Source organism: Oryctolagus cuniculus, chromosome 1 (assembly GCF_051225735.1).
Source record: "Oryctolagus cuniculus isolate XC-2025 breed Fujian yellow rabbit chromosome 1, ASM5122573v1, whole genome shotgun sequence".
NCBI classification, from domain to species: Eukaryota; Metazoa; Chordata; class Mammalia; order Lagomorpha; family Leporidae; genus Oryctolagus; species Oryctolagus cuniculus.
In genome coordinates, this window is record NC_142867.1 from 335748 (window position 1) to 355978 (window position 20231).

The 20231-nt window shown below is 71.0% G+C and overlaps 4 protein-coding genes across 12 annotated transcripts; 1 reads left to right on the forward strand and 3 right to left on the reverse strand.

Moving 5' to 3' along the window:
- Positions 1-685: 685 nt before the first annotated feature.
- CEND1 (cell cycle exit and neuronal differentiation 1) lies at positions 686-2475 on the reverse strand. The gene is made up of 2 exons (XM_051830017.3): positions 2332-2475; positions 686-1342 (listed from the first exon to the last, which is right to left on the reverse strand). The coding sequence occupies exon 2, from the start codon at positions 1268-1270 to the stop codon at positions 818-820; it is 453 nt and encodes a 150-aa protein (XP_051685977.2). The 5' UTR covers positions 1271-1342; positions 2332-2475; the 3' UTR covers positions 686-817.
- A 136-nt stretch (positions 2476-2611) lies between these two features.
- On the reverse strand, positions 2612-8608 carry SLC25A22 (solute carrier family 25 member 22). 2 transcript variants are annotated; one of them, XM_051830015.3, is made up of 11 exons: positions 8482-8604; positions 6888-7050; positions 6080-6247; positions 5867-5992; positions 5701-5756; positions 4928-5018; positions 4482-4600; positions 4231-4393; positions 3992-4146; positions 3845-3920; positions 2612-3771 (listed from the first exon to the last, which is right to left on the reverse strand). In XM_051830015.3, exons 3-11 carry the CDS (start codon positions 6097-6099, stop codon positions 3618-3620), a joined length of 960 nt encoding a protein of 319 aa, XP_051685975.1. In that variant the 5' UTR covers positions 6100-6247; positions 6888-7050; positions 8482-8604; the 3' UTR covers positions 2612-3617. The 2 variants fall into 2 exon arrangements, with proteins under 2 accessions (XP_051685975.1, XP_089165197.1); XM_089309071.1 differs by lacking the exon at positions 6888-7050 and having other exon boundaries at positions 8482-8608.
- A 422-nt stretch (positions 8609-9030) lies between these two features.
- On the reverse strand, positions 9031-18070 carry PIDD1 (p53-induced death domain protein 1). 8 transcript variants are annotated; one of them, XM_089308889.1, is made up of 16 exons: positions 17666-18070; positions 13250-13625; positions 12501-12914; positions 12066-12275; positions 11930-11984; positions 11631-11832; positions 11426-11551; positions 11142-11321; positions 10917-11064; positions 10694-10829; positions 10321-10471; positions 10121-10244; positions 9933-10051; positions 9746-9853; positions 9464-9663; positions 9031-9364 (listed from the first exon to the last, which is right to left on the reverse strand). In XM_089308889.1, the coding sequence occupies exons 1-16, from the start codon at positions 17927-17929 to the stop codon at positions 9118-9120; spliced, it is 3060 nt and encodes a 1019-aa protein (XP_089165015.1). In that variant the 5' UTR covers positions 17930-18070; the 3' UTR covers positions 9031-9117. The 8 variants fall into 8 exon arrangements, 6 of the variants coding, with proteins under 6 accessions (XP_089165015.1, XP_089164976.1, XP_069912359.2 ...); XM_089308850.1 differs by lacking the exon at positions 17666-18070 and adding an exon at positions 13807-14102 and having other exon boundaries at positions 9464-9570; XM_070056258.2 differs by lacking the exon at positions 17666-18070 and adding an exon at positions 13807-14099.
- Positions 18071-18153: 83 nt separating this feature from the next.
- Positions 18154-19745, forward strand: RPLP2 (ribosomal protein lateral stalk subunit P2). The gene is made up of 5 exons (XM_070057027.2): positions 18154-18202; positions 18316-18439; positions 18532-18580; positions 19462-19560; positions 19633-19745. Exons 2-5 carry the CDS (start codon positions 18317-18319, stop codon positions 19707-19709), a joined length of 348 nt encoding a protein of 115 aa, XP_069913128.1. The 5' UTR covers positions 18154-18202; position 18316; the 3' UTR covers positions 19710-19745.
- The last annotated feature ends 486 nt before the right edge of the window (positions 19746-20231 follow it).

Genomic DNA, 20231 nt, shown 5'->3' on the forward strand with positions numbered 1-20231 from the left:
CAGCATGGGCATCTGTGCCTTCCTCATTCCCCCATGGAAGCCCCGCCCCTCCCAGTGCAGGTGAGACGCCCCCACCTGGGCCTCACGGCCCCCACCCCCTACCCCCTACCCGAGTGCAGGGTGAGACGCCAGCCCAGCCTTCGGATAACAGAGTTTATTTCAGACTCGGCCTCTCCTCGGGCCCGGGGTGCCCACGGCCACCACCCAGATGTGGGCACACCTCGCTCCCACAGAGCCAGCCCTCTGCCACAGGGCCGAGGGCCAGAGTCTCCCTGCAGGCAGGATGGGGCCGAGCACGGGTGTCGCTCGCCCGCCAAATGGTTCTACTCTACCGGTATTATTGCATTTATACGCTTGTTAGACAGGGGGCGCTGGAAGCAGATGGGAGGGGCCCTCGCGGAGCTGGGGGCGGGGTCCTCAGGGTCCTCCCCTCCCTGGGGCTCTCGGCTGCCCCCAGGACAGTCGCCACTCTGGGCAGGGGGTGAGGCAGTCCCAGCCCCAGGGGCTCCCGGGCACAAGCTGGGAGAGGTGCCCTGGGCAGAGCCCGGCCAGGGACTGGCGGAGGCCGCCTCCGGTCAGCCCCCCGTGTCCCGCCCAGCTGCACACAGAGAGCAGGAGTGGGGAGAATGAGACACCACGCCCTTTAATGCCCCATCCTTCTCCACGGCCCTAGGGCTGTGCAGCCGGGGGCGGGGCTGGGGAGTGCGTGTGCGTGTGTGTGCGTGTGTACACGGATGTGTGACGGTGAGGCCTTGCATGCACTGCCCTCCAGCTCTGTACAGAAAGTGGCTCCCGGCCCCGAGCTGGGCACCGGGCATCATTTTTTCCGGGCCCAAAAGACCACTCCAAGAACCAGGGCCACGGCTGCCACGGCCACACCCCCGGCCACCAGCAAGGGGGTCAAGTTCTCCAAGGGCCAGGGCCCTCGGCCCCCGGGGCCCCCGCAGGTGGATGCGTGCTCTTCGGCCCCATCCCCGGGACCCTTGGGCTCTGGGGCTGCGTCGGGACTGCCGGGCGCGGCGGGAGCGGCGGGGGCGGCGGGGGCCGGCTTCAGGTTGCTGTGGTTGTTGAGGAGGGCGGGGTCTGCCTTGGCTGGCGCGGGGGCAGGGGCTGCCGGCCGCTCCTGCCTCTCCGTCTGGGCCTCCTTCTTCACGGGCTTGGCGGAGGGAGCTTTTCCGTCGGTGGCTGGGGGGGCCTTGGCCTCAGTGGCAGCCTGGGGCACCTTCGTGTCGGGCTTGGGGCTGCTGGTTCCCTTCCCTCTGGACTCCATGGCAGGTGGGGCTGCTGGGCGTGTGGGACAGGCAGGCGGTCAGCGCGGCTGGTCCCTGAGCATGGTACGGGCCTGCAGGCAGACACCAGGGAGGGGGTGGGCAAGGCTCCGCTCCTGGGCGCCCCCACCCCTGCCTGGCTCATGGTCCCCCCAGGAGTCCCCTCTAGGGAGCTTCCTGTGGGTGTCAGACCCTCCTCTTGCTGGTCTGGCCTCCACCAGCTCCTGCCCTCTGGCTGGCCGCAGGTGGGCAGACAGGGCCCTCCTGCAGATCTGGGCTACGCCCCTGCCGCCGGCGCAGGGCAGGGAGGCACCGAGGGGGAAGAATCCGGCCTGCGCACTCAGCCCAGGTGGGGAAGGGCAGGGCGGGGCCGGCTGCAGGCGGCTGCTGGGGTTGGGAGTGGGACTGCAAGGACCTGGAGGTGGCACTGAGACTGCTCCCTGGAGGTCCCCTCTGCAGGCAGCTCAAGGACACTGAGTCCTTGCTGCCCCGGGGCAGTGCTTGCCTTGGGGACGCAGGTGTCCCCAGAACAAGCCTGCAGGCCAGGTGCAGGATGGGCTGGGCCTCGCCCAGATTCTCAGCGGCCCAGGTGAGGGCGGGGACAGCACCCCAGGCCCAGCCGCCTGCCTGGAGACCTGGGGCCGCCTGTCTCCCCTGGGGGAAGGCTGAGGGGTCCCCCAGCCGGGAAGGAAGAGGGAGCCAGTGACGAGGCTGCCGCTCAGGTTCCCCACCCCGGGCCTGATGCAGTGACCTCACTGAAGGTCATCTGAAGGTCACCGCGTGAGGAGGGTGTCCGGGGAGAGGACCAGCCACTGCCCCGCATCCCAGGGAGCGAGGGCCTCCCTTTCCCACCCCCAGCGCCCCCGGCAGGGGGGTGCCAGCCGCTGGGCATCACATGCGCAGCGGGCAGTGGTCTCCCCCTCCCTTATTTCTGAGCCCTCTCACCTCCCAGCCGCTTCTTCCCCCTCCCAGAGCCACGGTGCTCAGGAGAGCACCAGGCAGGCTTGCACCCCCAGGCACCACACTCGGCCCCCCCCGCCCACCCGCGAGCCCCCCGCCTTACGCCGTCCTGCGGGCCTCGCACCGCGGCGCTGCGTTCCCTCTGGACGGCGGGCGGCGGCTGCCCAGGCGATGCGATGCGATGCGATGCGGTGCGGTGCGGAGAGCCTGGGAGATGCCCACAATGCACCGCGCCCGGGCAGAAGACCAGCGAGGGGCGGGGCCGCAGGTTCAGCGCCCGCCCCTCGCGGCCACCGCGGCTCCGCCCCCGGCCGGGGCGAGGCTTAGCGCAGGCGGCCGCCCAGCATCCCGGCCCCTCCCCCAAACAGACTCCCAGAGAGGCATCTAGGTAGAATATTTATTTATCCTCTTACATGACAAGACACAAAAAATTACTTTTAAAACTCTTCAAAGGAAAAAAAAATATAATCTGTAAGCAGCAGCACAGCTTCCAAGGTACGGAGGTGACGGGGAAACCGAGAACTGAGCCCAGGTAGTGTCACGGGGTGGGGGAGGGCCTGGGGCGCCCAGTCTGGGAACACAGCACCAGCACGTCAGATCAATCACCAACACATTCACATGGCAGGGACGGGCGGGGAGAGGCCTCCACCCAGCGTCTGGGGGTCTGGGGGTGGCCAGGGGCCTCCGGCAGAGGTCCCAAGAGCAGTGGACCCTGGGGGAGGGCAGCCCGGCCGCTGGTCTTCCTGCTTGCTCTCCGGCCGACCAATCCCAGGGCAGGGACGGGGGTGTCTCAGGAGAGGTCTGCAGGAGATGCAGCAAGAGGGGCCGGGCGGGGCTTCTCTGGACAGCCTGACAGCACCCGGGCCCCACGGGGCCAGGCCAGCTGAGGGCTGGTGGGCGGGACCTGCTCCCCAATCACCCACCCCTCACAACGTGTGGGTCCCACAGGGTGGGTGTGGCTCCCCCCCAATGCTGGCCAGGCCGACGTGAGCTAGGCAGCAGGGCCGGCCGGCAGGCCAGACGGACGGACGGACGGACGGGAAGATGGCAGAGCCACGTGGGCGCAGCAGACTCAATAAATAGATTTGTATGGATCCCCTCCGTGGACCAGGAGGGCCTCAGAGATGAGAGGCGGTGGACTGGAGGGGGTGGGGTCCAGTCTGCCCAGCCCAGGCCTGGGAGCCCCCAGCCCAGAGACCAGCTCCGTCCCCGGGGGCCTTCAAGCCGGCACAGGACTGGGGCAGGGGCTGGCTTGAGGAATGTAAGAATCTCCGCATTTTCTACATAAATAAGACGTTGATCCCAAAGGTTGGGCAGGCGAAGCCCTGGGTGTGTGCCACCCACGTGGACCCTGCATCCCCTCCCAGCTCCCCCGCCCCGGGGGAGGGCTCAGGGCTGGGGACGCTGCAGCAGCGCCAGCAGAGACTCGGCGATGCCCAGGAAGTACACCACCTGCGCGATGCCGAACAGGGGGGCGATGACCAGCGCGCGGCAGTAGGCGCCCTTCAGGAAGGCCGAGGGGCCCTCGTGCCGCCAGATCTTCCTGTGGGGGAGGGGAGGTCAGGACCAGGGCCGGCGCCGCCCCCCACGCCCCGCCCCGCCCCGCCCCGGCGCACCTGGCGCAGTCCAGGAAGCCCGAGTAGGTGTCCTCGTTCAGGCCGCGCTGGAGTGACTGCAGCCGCGTCTTCACCACTAAGAGAGGCGGGGGTGAGCGCCGGAGCCCCGCCCGGGAGCCCGCGCACCCCGCCCTGGCCCCTACTGACCATCGCAGGGATTGACGGCCACGGCGGCCGCGCTCCCGGCCACGCAGCCGGCCAGGAAGGACACGTAGAAGGGCGACTTCTCCTCGGTCGCCGGGCGGCCCAGCTGGTTCAGGTTGGCAAAGAGAGGGAAGTAGACGACGGAGAAAGGGACGTCCCTGTGGAGAGGCAGCAAGCTGGCGGCGGGGGCGGCGCGGCTGGGGGCGGGGCCCGGCCGCCTGCCACCAGCCCGGCCCTCCAACCTGAGCAGCGTGGCCCCCAGTCCCTTGTAGAGGCCTGCGATGCCGCGGGTCCGCAGCAGGTCCCGGGTGAGCTGGACGGCCGTGGGCCGGGGAGCAGCCTGGGCCTCCACCGAGGGCTGGGCCGAGAGCTGCGCCTGGGCGGCCAGTATCTTTCTCTGGGCGGCTGGTGGCACAGGGGCGGCTGAGTCTCCTTGGGAGGGGTGGGGCCCCGGCGGCCGCCCCGCCCCCCCCCGCGCAAGCCCCGCCCTCACCGAGGCGTCCCGCGTCCTGCAGTTGGATCTTCAGCATCTCCATGGGCGTGGTCACGATCACCTGGCAGGTGCCAGCCCCACAGCCCGCCAGCATCTCCTTAGGCAGGGTCAGCGGCTGCCTGTCACGCAGGGGCGGGGCCCGTGAGGAGGGGGAGGCTCCCTACCCCAGAGGTGAGACAGACGCTGCTGCCACAGGGGCAGGGAGGGGTACTGAGCCTCGGACACGCCCCGTGCAGGGAGCTGGGGTGCCGAGTGTCCCTCCCACTGCAGGTGAGGCTGCCCTGGGGGCTGAGGGCGGGGCCCTGGGCCCCTGTGTGTGTGTGGGGGGGCTGCCCCCACAAGGTCAAACAGTCCAGGTGAGGCCTGCAGGCGGGTGGGGGGCACCCAGCTGGCTACACTGACCTCAGCCCTGGCCTGCTCTGTCCCCTGGCACCCAAGCCCCTCACCCGTCTTTGGAGAGCTGATATCGGAAGAAGTCGTTGGCCGCCAGCTTGATGGCCTTCTCAGGGGTGACCAAGGTCAGGTTCACGGCAGCTCCTGTGGGCGCGCGGGGCTCAGACGGGGTGGGGCACAGTGGACACGCTCGGTGGCCTGGGCTGGGAGGCTGGCAGCCAGCGCGGCCTTCCGGCTGGCACAGCCCCATCCCAGCCGCTCTCGGCTGCCTCCTCCTGCCCTCTTACCCACATTTGGGCCTGGGTTGTGCCAGGTGGGGCGGGACTGGTGGGGACAGGGCCGGGCCTTCCGCTAGCCCCCTTCCTCTGGCTTTGGTCTCTCTGCTATGGGGCAGTGAAGCAGGGAGCCCAGAGCCCACTGGGAGGCCTCCATGGGGAACACGGGTGCTCGCACTGGTAGGACACAGGTCCAGGTCCGTGGGGGCAGAGCCCTGGGGAGGCCGTGCGCCAGTGCCGAAGGCTCAGGGCTGCGTGGCTTCTGGGCAAATCCCAGCTCCGAGTGTGTCCTAAGCTGCTTTGCAGCCACAGCCCCCCCTTGTTTCTAGGCACAGATGGGCTCCTGCCTGTGCCAGAGGGCGGAGGGGGGGGAGTACCAGCACCAAGGGCAGGTGGGGGTAAGGCCTAGGTGAGCGGCCGGGAGCCGCTACCATAAACCCGGGCCGGCCCCTCCCTCATCCCAGTCTCCACTGCCAGCAGCAGGTGCAGCCAGCCCCAGGGGACACAGCACTCACAGCACGCTGCCCCGTCCCGAGCGTCCCGAGCCTCACCCCGGTACATCCCGAAGTAGCCCTCAGAGCGGATAGTCTTGATGAGACAGTCGGACCTGCAGCCAAGGGGAGGGGGTGACCTGGGGCCCCTGCCCTGCCCCAGGAGGGTTCTCCCTTTCCAAGAATGAGGGAGGGGCGGAGCTGCCCCCGGCCGCCGGGCACTCACATGCTGGAGTACATGCGCTGGCCATTCTGCTGGTTCTGCAGCCGCGTCTTGGCCAGGTCGATGGGGAACACGCAGGTGACCCCGATCAGGCCGGCGATGCCGCCGTTGATGAGCTTGGCGGGCAGGCTGTGTGGGCAGGGGGCCGTCAGGACTGCCCCCCGACCACAGATGGGGCCTGGGGCGGGGGGGGGGGGGCTGGGGGTTGCTGCTGACCTGATCTGTTTCTCAGCCATTTAACTCCGGCACAGCCAGGCAGGAGCAGGAGACGCGGCGGGGGAGGGGAGGCGGTGTCGGTGGTGGCCAGAGGGTGGACGGGCGAGGGGGAGGTGCTGGCCTCCCACCTGCAGGGACTGTGTAGGTGCCTGCCGCTGCGCTTCTGTGCTGCAGGGGAGAGGGGCAGGCATAGAGCAGGGCCTGCAGAGGGGAGGCAGCGTCTGCCCCTCACCCCCGCCCCAGGCTGCAGCCACCAGCATGTCTACCCCCTCACCCCCACCCGTGTCCTCCCGGCTGGCCTCCCACACGCACACGCTGGCGCTCACGTGCACACGGGCTGAGCTCCAGCTTTTAAAGGGCCAGGCAGCTCTGGGGGACAGCGGCATGGGTCAGCGTGGCTGCCCGTGCACCTTGACCCCTGGACCGACCCGGTTGTGGTGACCGTCACCCCTACCCTGCCCTTGAGCAGACACGCTGGCATCGGCCTCTCCAGGATGGGGGCTGGCGCCCCAGAAACCCCACCAGCACCTGGCTCAGGGCTGCCAAGAGGGCCGTGGCCACTGGGACCTCCGGGGGCCTTGGAAGTGGGCAGCCGGGGGGGCTGGCCTGGGGCTCCCCATGGTTGCCCCCCATCCTCTGCAGGCAAGAAAGAAGGGGCGTCTCCCATCAGCGCAGGGCCAGAGCCAGCCTCAGGGGCTTCCCATGGAGGGCAGCCATCAGAAGTGAAATGGGGGGTCCTGGAGCCCTGGATCCTCTCCCGTGTCGCCCCCACCCCTGTCCCGTCGGGGGTCAGCTATCACAGACTCACCCCGCAGCCTGCTGCCCGGGGTCGCTCGCTGGCTCGCACCCAAGGTGCCTCCGAAAGCTTGCGCCTCTCCCCCCAGCCCCCGCGCTGAGGTGCCGGCGGCACTGGATCCTCCAGCACTCCAGAAAGCCGCCTCCCCTGGCAGATAAAGCCGGCAGCCGGGAGGCTGGGGGAGGAGGCGAGGGGGGCTCAGGGATTGGCCGAGGGGCGGGGTGGGGCGGGCCTGTGGGGGGGGCGACTTTCTCTTTCACTTTGGGCGAGCTGGGGCTAAGGGAAGAGGAGGTGGGACATTTCTCAGAGCCCAGCAGGGCCTGGGCCCTCAGGGATGGGGGAAGTGGTCCGGGGACCCACCGCCTCCCGCGGCTGGGGGTGTGGTAGCCGGGGGTCCTGTCTGTAGCTTTGGGCCGAGTGCAGCACCGCCTCCCAACCGGAACCTGTCCAGGGCCCCAGGACCGGGAGGGCGGTCTGTCCTGTGCCCCGGGGGGAGATGAGTCAGTGCCCACCCGTGCCTTTGTGTCCCTTAGGGGCAGGAGCACACAGGGTCAGTAGGGAAGACGGGGCTGGCTGAGTGTCACCGAGGCTCTCGCTCACCTGGCTCAGCCCCACCCAGGGCCTCCTGCCGACCTCTGAACTTCAACCTGATCTCTCCCTCCCCCCAGCCCCACCCAGCTCTTCCAGCTGCCCTGAGGCCTTCTAGGGCGAGGTCGGGCCCAGCCCTCAGGTCCCATCTGGGGTGGGGGCACCCACATGGCAGGGGCCAGTCCTCAGCAGAGCGAAGGAGGCTCTGTGCCCTGGGACGGGGAGCAAAGAGCAGCGTCCTGGACTCATCCCCCTCCTCCTGCCTCCACGGAGGCTCCCAGCCCTGCGGGAGAGACAGCTGTCACAGGCCCTCCAGGGACACCCACGTTGCCTCAGAAACCCAGCGGTCCTGGCCGGACCACAAAGGCCCCAGGGCTAAGCCAGCCCTCGCTGTCCACTCCCTCCCCGCTGGGTAAACCGAGGCCCCGGGCCGGCTGGGGACAGCAGCAGAGCCCGGGCCGGCGCTGCTTCTCCCGGGCCTGCAGGGTGAATTCTCCCACGGAGGAGGCTGCCGGCTCCTCCTACTCCCAAGAAAGGCAGTGGGGGGTGAGGCTCGGAGCCCGGGCTGGCCGCTGCCTCCCCATTCAATCGCTTTCTGTCCCGCGGCTGGAGAGGCTCGGACAGGGTCTTCCATGGCGCCGCGCCCCGAACGGCGGACAAAGGAGAAGCGGTCGGGGGCGCCCGCTGCCGGCTCAGGCCCTGCCGGGACTCCGGCCACGCACGTGTCCACACATGTCCGCGGGGGGGGGGGGGGCCGCGAGCGCGCCCCTGGCCCGGCCGCTCCTGAGCTCAGGCGCCAGGCTCCCACCCTCGAGGACACGTGTGCACGGGGAGCGCGCCCGGCACCGCCGGGGCCGAGCACGGCCTCCCACACCCGGGCGACAGGGCGGCCGCAGCATCCGCCGGTTCCGGCCCTGCCACGGCCGCCCTGCGCCCTGGCCGGCCGCTGTCACCTCCCCGCGCCGAGGCGCCCCGGCCGCGCCCCAGTGGGCGCACGCGGCCGCCCCCGGGCACTCACCGCGCTCCGCCGAGCCGCGCCGCGCTCGCCTCCCCGCCGCGCCGCGCGCCCGCCAGCACCTAGGCGGGGAGGCGCGTCCGCTCGGCGCCGCGCGCGCTCCGCCCCCGGCCCCGGCCCCGGCCCCGGCCCGCACGCGGGCTTCGGCTCCCCCTCCCGGCCGCCGGGGCCACTGCGCCCGGCCGTGCCGCCGCCGCGCGCCCGCCGGCACCTGGGAGCCCGGAGTCGGGCCCTCAAGGCAGCGCTTCTTCAGGCCGAGGCCCCAGGGGCCGCGGGTGGGGGTGCTGTGGAAGGGGAGGGGGTCCCAATCCCAAGCCAGACACGTGGGCGCGCTTGGGGACCACTGGCCAAGCGGGCGGCCAGGGCAGGGACACACAGCTCAGCCACAGGGCAACTTTGTATCCGGTCGGCCACTGCGGGTACTTTGTAGCACAGGCTCCTCCGGCTCCCTGGGGAGATGCACGGCGCACAGAGCCCCTGCCCGGCCGCCACGGCCGCCCTCTCGGCACCCGGCCTCCCCCCTCCGCCCCACAAATGAACGGAGCTCCGGGAGGCAGATGGCACCATCTGTATTTGTTGCACACGCGACCACTGAGAGGCCGGGCGCTGGGGGCTCTGCCCAGCCCAAGCCGGCCAGGCCTAGGCCAGGGCCTGTGAGGCTGGAGGCCCCGGCAGCGGGGGGTCCTCGGGGGCCAGGCCTGTGCGCCGGATGCTGTCCTGGTACTTGCGGTGGCCGAGGTCCAAGACCGCGCGGACTTCTTCGGCCACGTCGCGCCGGTCACTCTGCTCCAGCGCCCTCACCAGCAGCCCCGCGGCCCCCGGCTGCCCGGCCTGGCGCTCGGCCCAGGAGAACAGCATGTGGCGGGTCTGCCCGTCCAGGTCATCCCTGGGAGGGGGCAGAGGCGCTGGCACCGTGCTCCCTGGGCCCCCGGCGGCGGCACCCTCCCTCCCCAGCCTGCGCCGGCCCCACCCCGCCTCCCCTCACCGGAAGTCGTGGCGGATGCGCTGCAGCTCCCCGTAGGGCAGGCCCAGGTGCAGGGCCACCGTGGGCCAGTCGGGCCCCAGGCGCCCGGCCACGCTCAGCAGGTTGGCCTGAGTCAGGAAGCCGTTCTCAGCGTCCCCCAGGTTCAGAGGTGCCAGGGAGAGGCTGGCCCCCTGCCCCCGCCCCTTGGGCGCCCGCAGTCTCTGTGGCAGGGAGAGTGTGCGGTGAGCCCCTAACGCCACTCCACACCCCGTCACCCCGGGCCAGCCCTGCCCCTGCCCTCACCGGCAGCTTGAGGGGCAGAGTGGCCATCCAGAGGGCGTCCGCACCCTTCCTCTGCCGGGCGGCCTCCTCGGGCACCTCCGTGGGCACCGAGCCCCGGTAGAAGGACACCTGGGAGATCAGGCGGGGTTCAGAGCTCCGGCGGGTGTCTGGGCAGCCCGGGCCCTACCGCCGCCCCCGCCCCGCCCACCTGTCCTCGCACGGCCTGAGCCTCCCGGTCCAGGGCGGTGGTCACGTACACCTCCTTCACGTTCTTCAGGTGTGAGTAGAAGACGAAGCAGATCCTGCCCTCCACGCAGTCGGGGCGGTCTGGGGGCCAGGGGGCTCAGCAGGGGGCGCACCCAGGGACCCGCCCCTCCCCGGGGGCACAGAGCCTACCAGCGTCCACCTCGATGCCCCGCTCGAAGGCTGCAAAGAACTTCTCGCCCTCGAACACCTCCACGGTGTCGGAGGGCTCGGGGCCGCGGTATCGCTCCAGCAGCCGCTGCAGGGTGGCGTCCACCTGCGGGCACCGGCGCGCTGCAGCCCGAGGCCTTGCCACGCCCGCCACCTGCTGCCCGCCCCCTCCACCGCCCCACCTTGTTGCGGGGCAGGCACTGCAGCAGGACCTGCTCGGGGTCCCGGCGCCTCTGCAGTGCGATGAGGTTCACGCGGTGCAGCCGCAGCCGCTCCCAGGCCTTGCGGGCCAGGTCCCCCACGCGGGCCTTGGTGGTGTACCAGAGCCAGTACCTGGGGGGCGGGTGAGCTGGGGGCTGGGCAGACGGGGGCGGGGCTGAAGGGGCTGGGGGCGCTGACCAGGAGCAGTGACCAGGGGCTGGGGGGCTGACCAGGAGGAGTGACCAGGGGCTGGGGGGGGCTGACCAGGAGCAGTGACCTGGGGCTGGGGGGCTGACCAGGAGGAGTGACCAGGGGCTGGGCACACAGGGATGGGGCTGAGGGGGGGGCACTGACCAGGAGAAGTGTGTGACCTGGAAGCGTGCATACAGGTGGGTGACCTCCAGTGCCACCACAGCCGTGATGTCATCCCACGTGGCCTCAGGAGGAGCCCGGTGCAGCAGGTGCAGGCGGGAACGGTCCAGGTCGAGGCCTGGACAGGACGGGACAGCAGGCTGAGGCCCCGCTGCAGGGCTGCCCTGCAGGCCACCGGCCCAGGGGCCACACAGCCGCCTCTCACCTGTGAGGCCAGGGGGCAAGGGCAGCTGCACGGTGACCGGCCGCAGGAAGGACGTGGGGCCGCTCTGCGAGAGGCGCAGTAGGGGGCTCACGGCGGCCCCAGGCTCCCCGAGCAGGGCTCGCAGCTCCCGGCCGGCCATGCGCAGCACCTGGGGCAGACAGGCCGCCTGAGTGTCCACCGTGCGCGGAGGCGCCCCAGCCGCCCATGGCCCTATGCTGGCCGTACCTGCATGGACACGTGACGAGGCTCCTGGGTGGCCCCTGGGGGGAAGGTGACCTTGACCCCAGGGTGGCCAGAGGAGCACAGCAGGGTCCCCTCTGGCGGCACCAGGCAGGCATCGGACACAGGGCGCAGAACCACGAGGAACCACGAGAAGTGGGGCACCTGGCAGCGGGCCCAGAGCCGCTGGGACAGGGGAGGGGTCAGAGGAGAGGCTGAGTCAGGCCGGGGGTCCAGGCAAACAGCGGGCAGGGGTGGACAGCACCAGGCCAGGCCTGGGCAGCTCTCACTTTGGGTGCCTCTTCCTCCAGGAAGGTCTCCAGGTCGCTCCAGCTGCCGTCACTCCGGGTCCTGACCACCACCTCACGGCAAAGCCGGGTCCGTGGGGGGACAACAAGCAGCCACAGGCTCACATCCTGCCAGGCAGGGGGCCGTGTGAGGGCCAGAGCCGGGCCTGGGGGCTCCACGCCCACCCCCCACCTGCCTTGGCCGTGCCTGCCGGAAGGTCAGCCCGTGGGGCCACAGCTCCAGGACACTGCTGAGCAGGGAGTCGTGAGGGCCCAGCGAGACGAGGCCCGGCTGCGGCAGCCATAGCTGGTAGTGGATGGTGACGGGGGCGGTGGTGGCCCCGGCCGGGAACAGCAGGCGGACACCATGGGCCAGGGTCACGGAGCAGCCCCACGGGGTGACGGGAAAGCTGAGGGTGGAGGAGCGTCGGTCACACACACAGGGCCCCCGTGGACGCCAGAACCCCCAGGGCACGTCCTGGCCGCTCTTCCAGCCCTGCCCGGTACCTGCCCGCGTCCGAGGTCAGGCGCAGCCGAGGCATCTCCGGATCCATGGGGGTCCCTGCGGGAGGGGCAGACAGATCCTGGGGGGTGCCACCGCCCGCGTCTCCCCTGTGGTGCCCCTCCCTGGCAGCAGGCCTACCTGGGGGACTCGGGGAGGCTGCTGGGGCCTCGCCCAGGGGGTTCCCCTGCAGGCGCACGAAGGGTGCGTCCAGGAGCTCAGGGGGCACGGCCCGGAGCTGGTTGTCCCTCAGGTCCAGCTGGGCGAGCAGCGGGAGGCCGGCCAGGTCAGCGGGCACGGAGGTGAGGCGGTTGCTGTGCAGGACCAGGAGCCGCAGGCACCGGAGGCGGGCTGCAGGCAGGCGGGGCCGGCTTAGCGCCGGGAGGGGGGGCCTGCGGGGGCCACCCTCGCAGACACCGCCCCTTGGCAGACTCAGTGGGCCTCATGGAGGCCTTGAAGGCTGGGCTGAGGGCAGGCTGCGGGTGCAGGGGCCCCTACAGAAGCGGAGAGGGGCCAGAGCCCATGTGAGGCTGCAGGGTGCTGCCCCAGGAGCCCAGGGCCTCCGCTGCCACTCACCGAGGGAGGCCGGGACGCTCTGCAGCGCGTTCGAGGCCAGGTTGAGCTCAGAGAGGCGGCTCAGGCCCCCGATGGCGGCGGGCAGGGAGTCCAGCAGGTTCTCAGACAGGTCGAGGCGCTGCAGGGTGGACAGCGCCCCCAGCGTCGCGGGCAGCGCCCGGAGCCGGTTGTGCGTCACAGTGAGGAAGGTGAGGGCAGGGAGGGCTCCCAGGGCCTCGGGCAGCTCCGAGAGGCGGTTATGGGACAGGAGGAGAGCGTCCAGGCCGCGCATGTGTGGGACGCAGGCCGGCAGCGTCCGCAGGCTGTTGAAGCTCAGGTCCAGGTGGGCCAGGCGGCCCAGGCCACTCAGGCCGGCCGGCAGCGTGGTCAGGGTGCCCGGGAGGCAGGCACCCAGCATGTCCCGGCGTTGGCCTCCTGGGACGGGGAGGGGCAGACGTGGCCTTCAGAGCCAGGGCCCTGGCTGCCAGCTCGGCCCTGCTGGCCCCCGCACCTGGCGCTGCACGGGGACAGGCAGACGCGGGCTCGGTGCTGCAGGCAGAGGGCGCAGGGATGGAGTCATGGCTCAGCCCCAGGCAGCACCGCCCACGTCCTTCCCCAGGAGCGGCGTCCACACTGGATCTGCTCAGGGGGAGCCAGGCTCCACAGAGCGCAGGGGACGGCGGACCAGGGCAGCTGATGGGTGGGGGCGGGCCTGAGGCAGGGCAGCAGGGAGGGGTGGGGAGAGGGTCAGACGCCGCGGCCGGGCTCACCTTTGAGGACCAGGGAGCGGAGGCGGGGCAGGCGTGCAGGCACCCGGGCCAGGGCGGCCTCCAGCAGCCCTGGGTCTTCGTGGGTGCTCAGCCGCAGGAACTCCACCTGCAGCAGCTGCGTCGGCTGCTGGACGCACAGGTGCAGCAGTCGCTGGCAGCCCGCGGGGTACAGGTCCAAGTTCAGCTGCTTCCCGGCCAGGAGAGGAGCCGCCCCGGGCCCGGCACCCACCGCCGCCGCTGCTGCAGCATCTCCCGTGGCAGCTGCCTCGGGCTCCAGCCCCTCCGCCACTGTGGCCATCGTCACCCCCCGGCCGTCCCTGGGGGCCAGGCATGTCCCAGCTCGCAGAGCAGGCCTGCTCAGGCAGGCCCTGGGAAGCTGCGAGGCAGGGAGAGGAGTGAGTGTGATGGGGGCTGGGTCTCTCCCCCTCCCCCTCAGCCTGGGCTCTGCAGGGTCACTGTTGGGGGCTGTGGTCCAGCGTCTGAGGGGCACCGAGCGTGGACAGCGCTGCCTGGGGTGGGGAGCCCAGTCTGCCCCAGTCCTGGGGTTAAGAGCCCACCTTCGACCCTCTCGCGCATCGGCTTGGACCGCGGTGCCTAGGACCCGCACCTACCGCGCGGCTCAGCCCCGAGAGCCCACGCTCCGCCGCCCCCGCCGCCAGGGAAGGAGCGCGGTCCCTCGCGTCGGGGGCAGCTGCACACCCCGGCCGGGTCGCGGCGCCGCGCACCCGGGTCCAGGCGCCCGCCCGGCTTCCCGCTTCCCGCTTCCCGCCCGCGCGTTTCCGGGCGGGCAGGCGGGGACTCTGGGCCCCGCCCCTCCGGACACGCCCCCCGCCCACCGCACGCGGGGCTGTTGTCACCCAGCAGAACAGGTGCCAGGTGCTCCCAGCCAGGCCTGTGCGCCCTCCCCGCGCCGCCCCTCCCCTGCTCGTCCCTGCCCGCCGCGAGGTGGACCCGCGGCTCCCGCCAGGCCTCCCTCCTAGTGCCCGCCTCGTGGGCCGTTTGAATGGGGGATCCTTCATAGGCCCAATCAGGGGGGTACTTCTGAGCCTCATGGAGTGTATTTGGGGTGGGCACTCGGTGTACCCTTGGGAGCCCACAGCCGAGAGGTTAGGGTCCTGGCTCTGTGCACCTGGGGGGCTGCAGAGATGCCTGAAGCTCGGCCCCTGCCCCCCCCGGGGGGGGACCCACTGAGCTCCAGGCTCCTAGTTTGGCTTGGCCCAGCCCTGGCTGTTTAGGAGTTTGCGGAGTGAACCTGTCTCTGGAACATCTCAGTCTCTTTCAAATAAAATGAAAACAAAAATTTAAAAATAAAACAACCACTCTGGGAAAAAAAAAAAAAAAAAGAGAGAGAAAAGGAGTGAATGTGATAGGTGCTAAGGAAGGAACCTTGGACACGTTCCCCTGGAAGAGGGACCCCACCCACAGGAAGCCCCCACAGACACCACAGCCCCAGCTCTGTTCCCTGGCCCAGCTGCACCCCAGGGAGACAGCGGGTGTCCCCGCCCCAGGAGACCTGGATGGAGCTGCAGGCTCCTGGCTTTGGCCTGGCCCTCCCCTGGCTGTTCTGAGCTGGGGACTGACCCAGTTCATGGATCTCTCTCTGCCTTTTATTTTTAAAAAAATATTTATTTATTTGAAATTCAGAGTTACACAGAGAGAGGAGAAAGAGAGAAGGAGAGGAGAGAGAGGGGGAGAGAGAGAGAGAGAGAGAGAGGTCTTCCATCTGCTGGTTCACTCCCCAGATGGCTGCAACGGCTGGAGCTGCGCCGATCCGAAGTCAGGAGCTTCTCCCGGGTCTCCCATGCGCGTGCAGGGGCCCAAGGACCTGGGCCATCTTCCACTGCTTTCCCAGGCCACAGCAGAGAGCTGGATTGGAAGTGGAGCAGCCGGGACTGGAACTGGCGCCCGTATGGGCCACCTATTTTTTTTTTTCTTTTACAGGCAGAGTGGACAGTGAGAGAGAGAGAGAGAGACAGAGAGAAAGGTCTTCCTTTTGCCATCGGTTCACCCTCCAATGGCCGCCGCGGCCGGTGCACTGCGGCCCGTGCACCGCGCTGATCTGAAGGCAGGAGCCAGGTACTTCTCCTGGTCTCCCATGGGGTGCAAGGCCCAAGCACTTGGGCCATCCTCCACTGCACTCCCTGGCCACAGCAGAGAGCTGGCCTGGAAGAGGAGCAACCGGGACAGAATCCGGCGCCCCGACCAGGACTAGAACCCGGCGTGCCGGCGCTGCAAGGTGGAGGATTAGCCTAGTGAGCCGCGGCGCCGGCCCCACCTATTTTTGAGGTGGCAGCCTCACTGCTCTGCCACAGCGCCCGCCCCTCTGTCTGCCTTTCAAATCCATTAAATAGACGAGCAGGGCAGGCACCCTGTGGCAGCAGGAGCGCCCTCCAGGAGGCCTGGTTGGGTCCTGGCTGCTCCACCTCCCATGCAGCCCCCCCCCCCCCCCCCCGGTGCTCCGGGCGCCCCGCACAGGGGAGACTCAGAGTTCCTGGATCCCGGCTGCAGCCCGGCCTCCCCGTGGCAGCCATGTGGGGAATGGACCAGCGGGTGGAAGACCTGGCTGTCTCCCTTCGCTCTGCTTTCCACATAAATACGTATTTAAAACGACACACAGAGACCCAGGGGGCTGGCGCGGTGCAACAACCCTGGCACCCCATGCGCACTGGTTCCTGGCTGCTCCACTTCCGATCCAGCTCTGCTGACGCCCTGGGAGAGCACCTGGGCCCCCGCACCCACGTGGGAGACCCGGATGGAACTCCAGGCCCCTGGCTTCAGCCTGGCCCAGCCCCAGCAGTTGTGGCCATTTGAGGAGTGAACCAGCAGATGAAAGACGTCTGTCTCCCTCGCTCTGTAGCTCTGCTGTGAGTGTATGGGGGTCGCTAAGTCTGGGGGTGCAGCCCAGGGACCAGGCGGGGCTGTGAGGCCACAGCAGTGACGCGGCCTCCGCGAACTGCACGGTTCAGAAAGGTGGCGATCACCAAAAACCCAGCAACGCACCCATCTCTGCGTGAAGCATCGGACAGCTGCTTCTGGGGCTGCACCGGAGTCCGCCCTCGCCAGGACTTGGCCTCCCACTTCCCGAGTGCCCAGGGTCCTCCTGCGTTAGAGGGGCGGCCTGCGGCCCAAGCTCACACACGCTCCTGACGCCCTGCGCGGGGGCTGGGGGGGTGGCGCGCTCACACCGGGCCTGACCCCACGCGCGGGGGCTCGGGGCGCGCTCACACACCGGGCCTGACCCCACGCGCGGGGGCTCGGGGCGCGCTCACACACCGGGCCTGACCCCACGCGCGGGGGCTCGGGGCGCGCTCACACACACGGCTCCTGACCCCACGCGCGGGGACTCGGGGCGTGCTCACACACGGCTCCTGACCCCACGCGCGGGGGCTCGGGGCGCGCTCACACACCGGGCCTGACCCCACGCGCGGGGGCTCGGGGTGCGCTCACACACGGCTCCTGACCCCACGCGCGGGGACTCGGGGCGCGCTCACACACCGGGTTCTGATCTCACGCTTGGGGACTCGGGGGCGGGGCGCGCTCACACACGGCTCCTGACCCCACGCGCGGGGGCTCGGGGTGCGCTCACACACCGGGTTCTGATCTCACGCTTGGGGGCTTGGGGGCGGGGCGCGCTCACACACGGCTCCTGACCCCACGCGCGGGGACTCGGGGTGCGCTCACACACCGGGTTCTGATCTCACGCTTGGGGGCTCGGGGGCGGGGCGCGCTCACACACGGCTCCTGACCCCACGCGCGGGGACTCGGGGCGCGCTCACACACCGGGTTCTGATCTCACGCTTGGGGACTCGGGGGCGGGGCGCGCTCACACACGGCTCCTGACCCCACGCGCGGGGGCTCGGGGTGCGCTCACACACCGGGTTCTGATCTCACGCTTGGGGGCTTGGGGGCGGGGCGCGCTCACACACGGCTCCTGACCCCACGCGCGGGGACTCGGGGTGCGCTCACACACCGGGTTCTGATCTCACGCTTGGGGACTCGGGGGCGGGGCGCGCTCACACACGGCTCCTGACCCCACGCGCGGGGACTCGGGGTGCGCTCACAACCGGGCCTGACCCCACGCGCGGGGGCTCGGGGGGGGCGCGCTCACACACGGCTCCTGACCCCACGCTTGGGGGCTCGGGGCGCGCTCATACACTGGGTCCTGACCCACGCGCGGGGACTTGCGCTCCGGTTGGAGCCCATCAGGACGCGCGCCGGGCTGGCTCCCTGTCCCCTCTCAGCTCAGGGACGCTTCCCCAGGCCGCACAAGACCCGTCTTTCTCTACTACCCCAGCAAGGGTGGGGCCGCCATGACCCGGGTCGCGGGCCCGAGCGGGTGACTGAGCCACGCGTGCCGGGACGGACGCGCGGCCAGCGCGGGCGAGAACACGGACGCCATCGGCCGGTCACGCAGACCTCGTGTCGCGCGCGGGGCCCAGGCGAGGCGGCTGGGCGCGCAGGCTCGCCGCGCCCACGTGCGGCCGCTCCAGGCCGGCAGGGGCCGCGACTTCCGGTAGCGGTGCACCATGGGACTCGTGGTTTCGCGGCACGAGATGCGCACGCGCGTGGCGGCCGCGCTGCATGCTGGGCTCTGTAGGCGCCGCGTGGCATGCTGGGAGCGCGAGGCGCGGAAGGCAGACGAAGTCCCGGTCGGCCTTCTTCGCCCGCCGCCCCGCCCATATCCAGGGACCTTCGGCCCTACGGTATCCGGGAAGCCAGTCCGGGAACAATCTTTCGCTTTTGCCACGGCGACCGCCTGGGTAGGCAGCGGACGATGGCGCCTCTCCTGCCGTCATTGGCTGCGCGCCGCGGACGTCATCCGGAGGCGCCTCGCATTCCGGCGCAGAGGCTTCTGGGTAGCGGTTTACCCCCGCCCACTGCGCCGGCGCCTTCCTTTCCGCCCCGGACGCCGCCGAGGTCGCACGCGTGAGGCCCGTCCGCCGCCGCCGCCGCGTGAGTGGAGCGCCGGGCCTCGGGAGCGGGCGCGGGGTCGGCGGGGGTGCGGGGCTGGGGCCTCCCCGGGCTGCGCGCGGGGGTCGCCGCGGTAACGCCGCCGCCGCCCGCAGCATGCGCTACGTGGCCTCCTACCTGCTGGCCGCCCTCGGGGGCAACTCCTCGCCCAGCGCCAAAGACATCAAGAAGATCCTGGACAGCGTGGGCATCGAGGCGGATGACGACCGGCTGAACAAGGTGGGGGCGCGGGAGGGCTGGGCCGGTCACGCCGCCGCCGAGCGTGCGGGCCCCCGCGCCCGTGCTGAGCGCCCCGCGCGTGTCCCCGCCAGGTCATCAGCGAGCTGAACGGGAAGAACATCGAGGACGTGATCGCGCAGGGTGAGCGGGGGGCGCGGGCCGCGGGCGGGGGTCCATCCTAATCCCTGCCGGCCGGCTCGTGGCCCGCCAGGGTTCGCTTGTGGACCAGAGCAGGGCGGAGCGGCGCGGGCGCCGGCGTCGGGGTCGGCGTCGGGGCGGTCCCGGGCGGGCGCTCCTACAGCTCCGCTCCCGCGCGGTGCGGGCAGTCCCGTTGGGGGCGCTCCTACGGCCCCGCTCGCGCGCGGTGCGGGCAGTCCCGTTGGGGGCGCTCCTACGGCCCCGCTCCCGCGCGGTGCGGGCAGTCACGTTGCGGGCGCTCCTACAGCCCCGCTCCCGCGCGGTGCGGGCAGTCCCGTTGGGGGCGCTCCTACGGCCCCGCTCCCGTGCGGTGCGGGCAGTCCCGTTGGGGGCGCTCCTACGGCCCCGCTCCCGTGCGGTGCGGGCAGTCCCGTTGGGGGCGCTCCTACGGCCTCGCTCCCGTGCGCGGGGCGGGCAGTCCCGTTGGGGGCGCTCCTACAGCTCCGCTCCCGCGCGGTGCGGGCAGTCCCGTTGGGGGCGCTCCTACGGCCCCGCTCGCGCGCGGTGCGGGCAGTCCCGTTGGGGGCGCTCCTACAGCTCCGCTCCCGCGCGGTGCGGGCAGTCCCGTTGGGGGCGCTCCTACGGCCTCGCTCCGGCGCGGTGCGGGCAGTCCCGTTGGGGGCGCTCCTACGGCCCCGCTCGCGCGCGGTGCGGGCAGTCCCGTTGGGGGCGCTCCTACGGCTCTGCTGCGCGTGGCGCGCGGTGCTGAGACTTGGTAATTTAAAAGCCGAGTTTGCAGACGGGGTCTTGGGGCCGCGGGATCCCCCCCCCAAGGGCTGTGCCGGCGAGGGCCCTCCAGGCATCGCTCCCCCCGCCTCCCCCAGGTATCGGCAAGCTGGCCAGTGTGCCCGCCGGCACGGCTGTGGCCGTCTCTGCCGCCCCGGGCTCCGCGGCCCCTGCTGCCGGCTCGGCGCCCGCTGCAGGTGAGTGGGCGGGGAGCCGGGGCGTGGGCTGGGGTCTCCGCGGGCGGCCGCTCACTGCCTCTGTCCCCGCAGCCGAGGAGAAGAAGGAGGAGAAGAAGGAGGAGTCCGAGGAGTCGGACGACGACATGGGATTCGGCCTGTTCGACTAGCCCCCCCCCCCCCCCCAATAAAGCCTTTGTACTGGAGCCTCTGAGTCTCTCTGTGCGGGGAGGGCTGCGGGGCGCCCCCTGAGGGCCGCGGACCCGAGATTTCTCTGCTGTTGTCTGCTATGCTGTGCGTGAAAGGCTGAGGGGGGCGGAGCCTCCACCGCCGGTCACTCCCCGGACGGCCGTGAGGACGAGCTGGGCCAGCCCACGGCCAGCACCCCGAGCTGCGTCCACGTCTCCCAGGGGTGCGGGGGCCCAGGAGGCCCTTTGACGCGTTAGCAGGGCGCCGTGGAGCAGCTGCCCGTGGGGGCCGTGCCTCTGACCGGCTGTGCGCAGCGGAGGAGTCGCTGCGCCCGGGCTCGGCTGGGTGGGGGCGCCCTGACTGCAGGGGCTCGGGTTCCAGCGCAGCCCCTCCGGAAAGCCCCTTAGTGGAGTAGGCTGGGGGGCCAGGGGCTGTGGGGGCAGCGGTGACCCGAGCCTCCAGGGAGCGCGGCGCCCAGCCCAGGCCAGGATTCCAGGAATCAC

Excerpts from the sequence above, each read along its gene's own strand:
- CEND1 (XM_051830017.3), bottom strand. The coding sequence starts at position 1,270 with ATGGAGTCCAGAGGGAAGGGAACCAGCAGCCCCAAGCCCGACACGAAG.
- SLC25A22 (XM_089309071.1), bottom strand. The coding sequence starts at position 6,099 with ATGGCTGAGAAACAGATCAG. Across the intron at positions 5,757-5,866 it reads CAGCGCATGTACTCCAGCAT|GTCCGACTGTCTCATCAAGA; the intron begins GTGAGTGCCCGG and ends CCTTGGCTGCAG. Across the intron at positions 5,019-5,700 it reads CTACTTCGGGATGTACCGGG|GAGCTGCCGTGAACCTGACC; the intron begins GTGAGGCTCGGG and ends GCGCGCCCACAG.
- PIDD1 (XM_089308889.1), bottom strand. The coding sequence starts at position 17,929 with ATGGGCGGGGCGGCGGGCGAAGAAGGCCGACCGGGACTTCGTCTGCCT. Across the intron at positions 11,065-11,141 it reads CTCGTCACGTGTCCATGCAG|GTGCTGCGCATGGCCGGCCG; the intron begins GTACGGCCAGCA and ends TGTCTGCCCCAG. Across the intron at positions 10,830-10,916 it reads CTTGCCCCCTGGCCTCACAG|GCCTCGACCTGGACCGTTCC; the intron begins GTGAGAGGCGGC and ends CGTCCTGTCCAG.
- RPLP2 (XM_070057027.2), top strand. The coding sequence starts at position 18,317 with ATGCGCTACGTGGCCTCCTACCTGCTGGCCGCCCTCGGGGGCAACTCC. Across the intron at positions 18,440-18,531 it reads ATGACGACCGGCTGAACAAG|GTCATCAGCGAGCTGAACGG; the intron begins GTGGGGGCGCGG and ends TGTCCCCGCCAG. Across the intron at positions 19,561-19,632 it reads CGGCTCGGCGCCCGCTGCAG|CCGAGGAGAAGAAGGAGGAG; the intron begins GTGAGTGGGCGG and ends CTGTCCCCGCAG.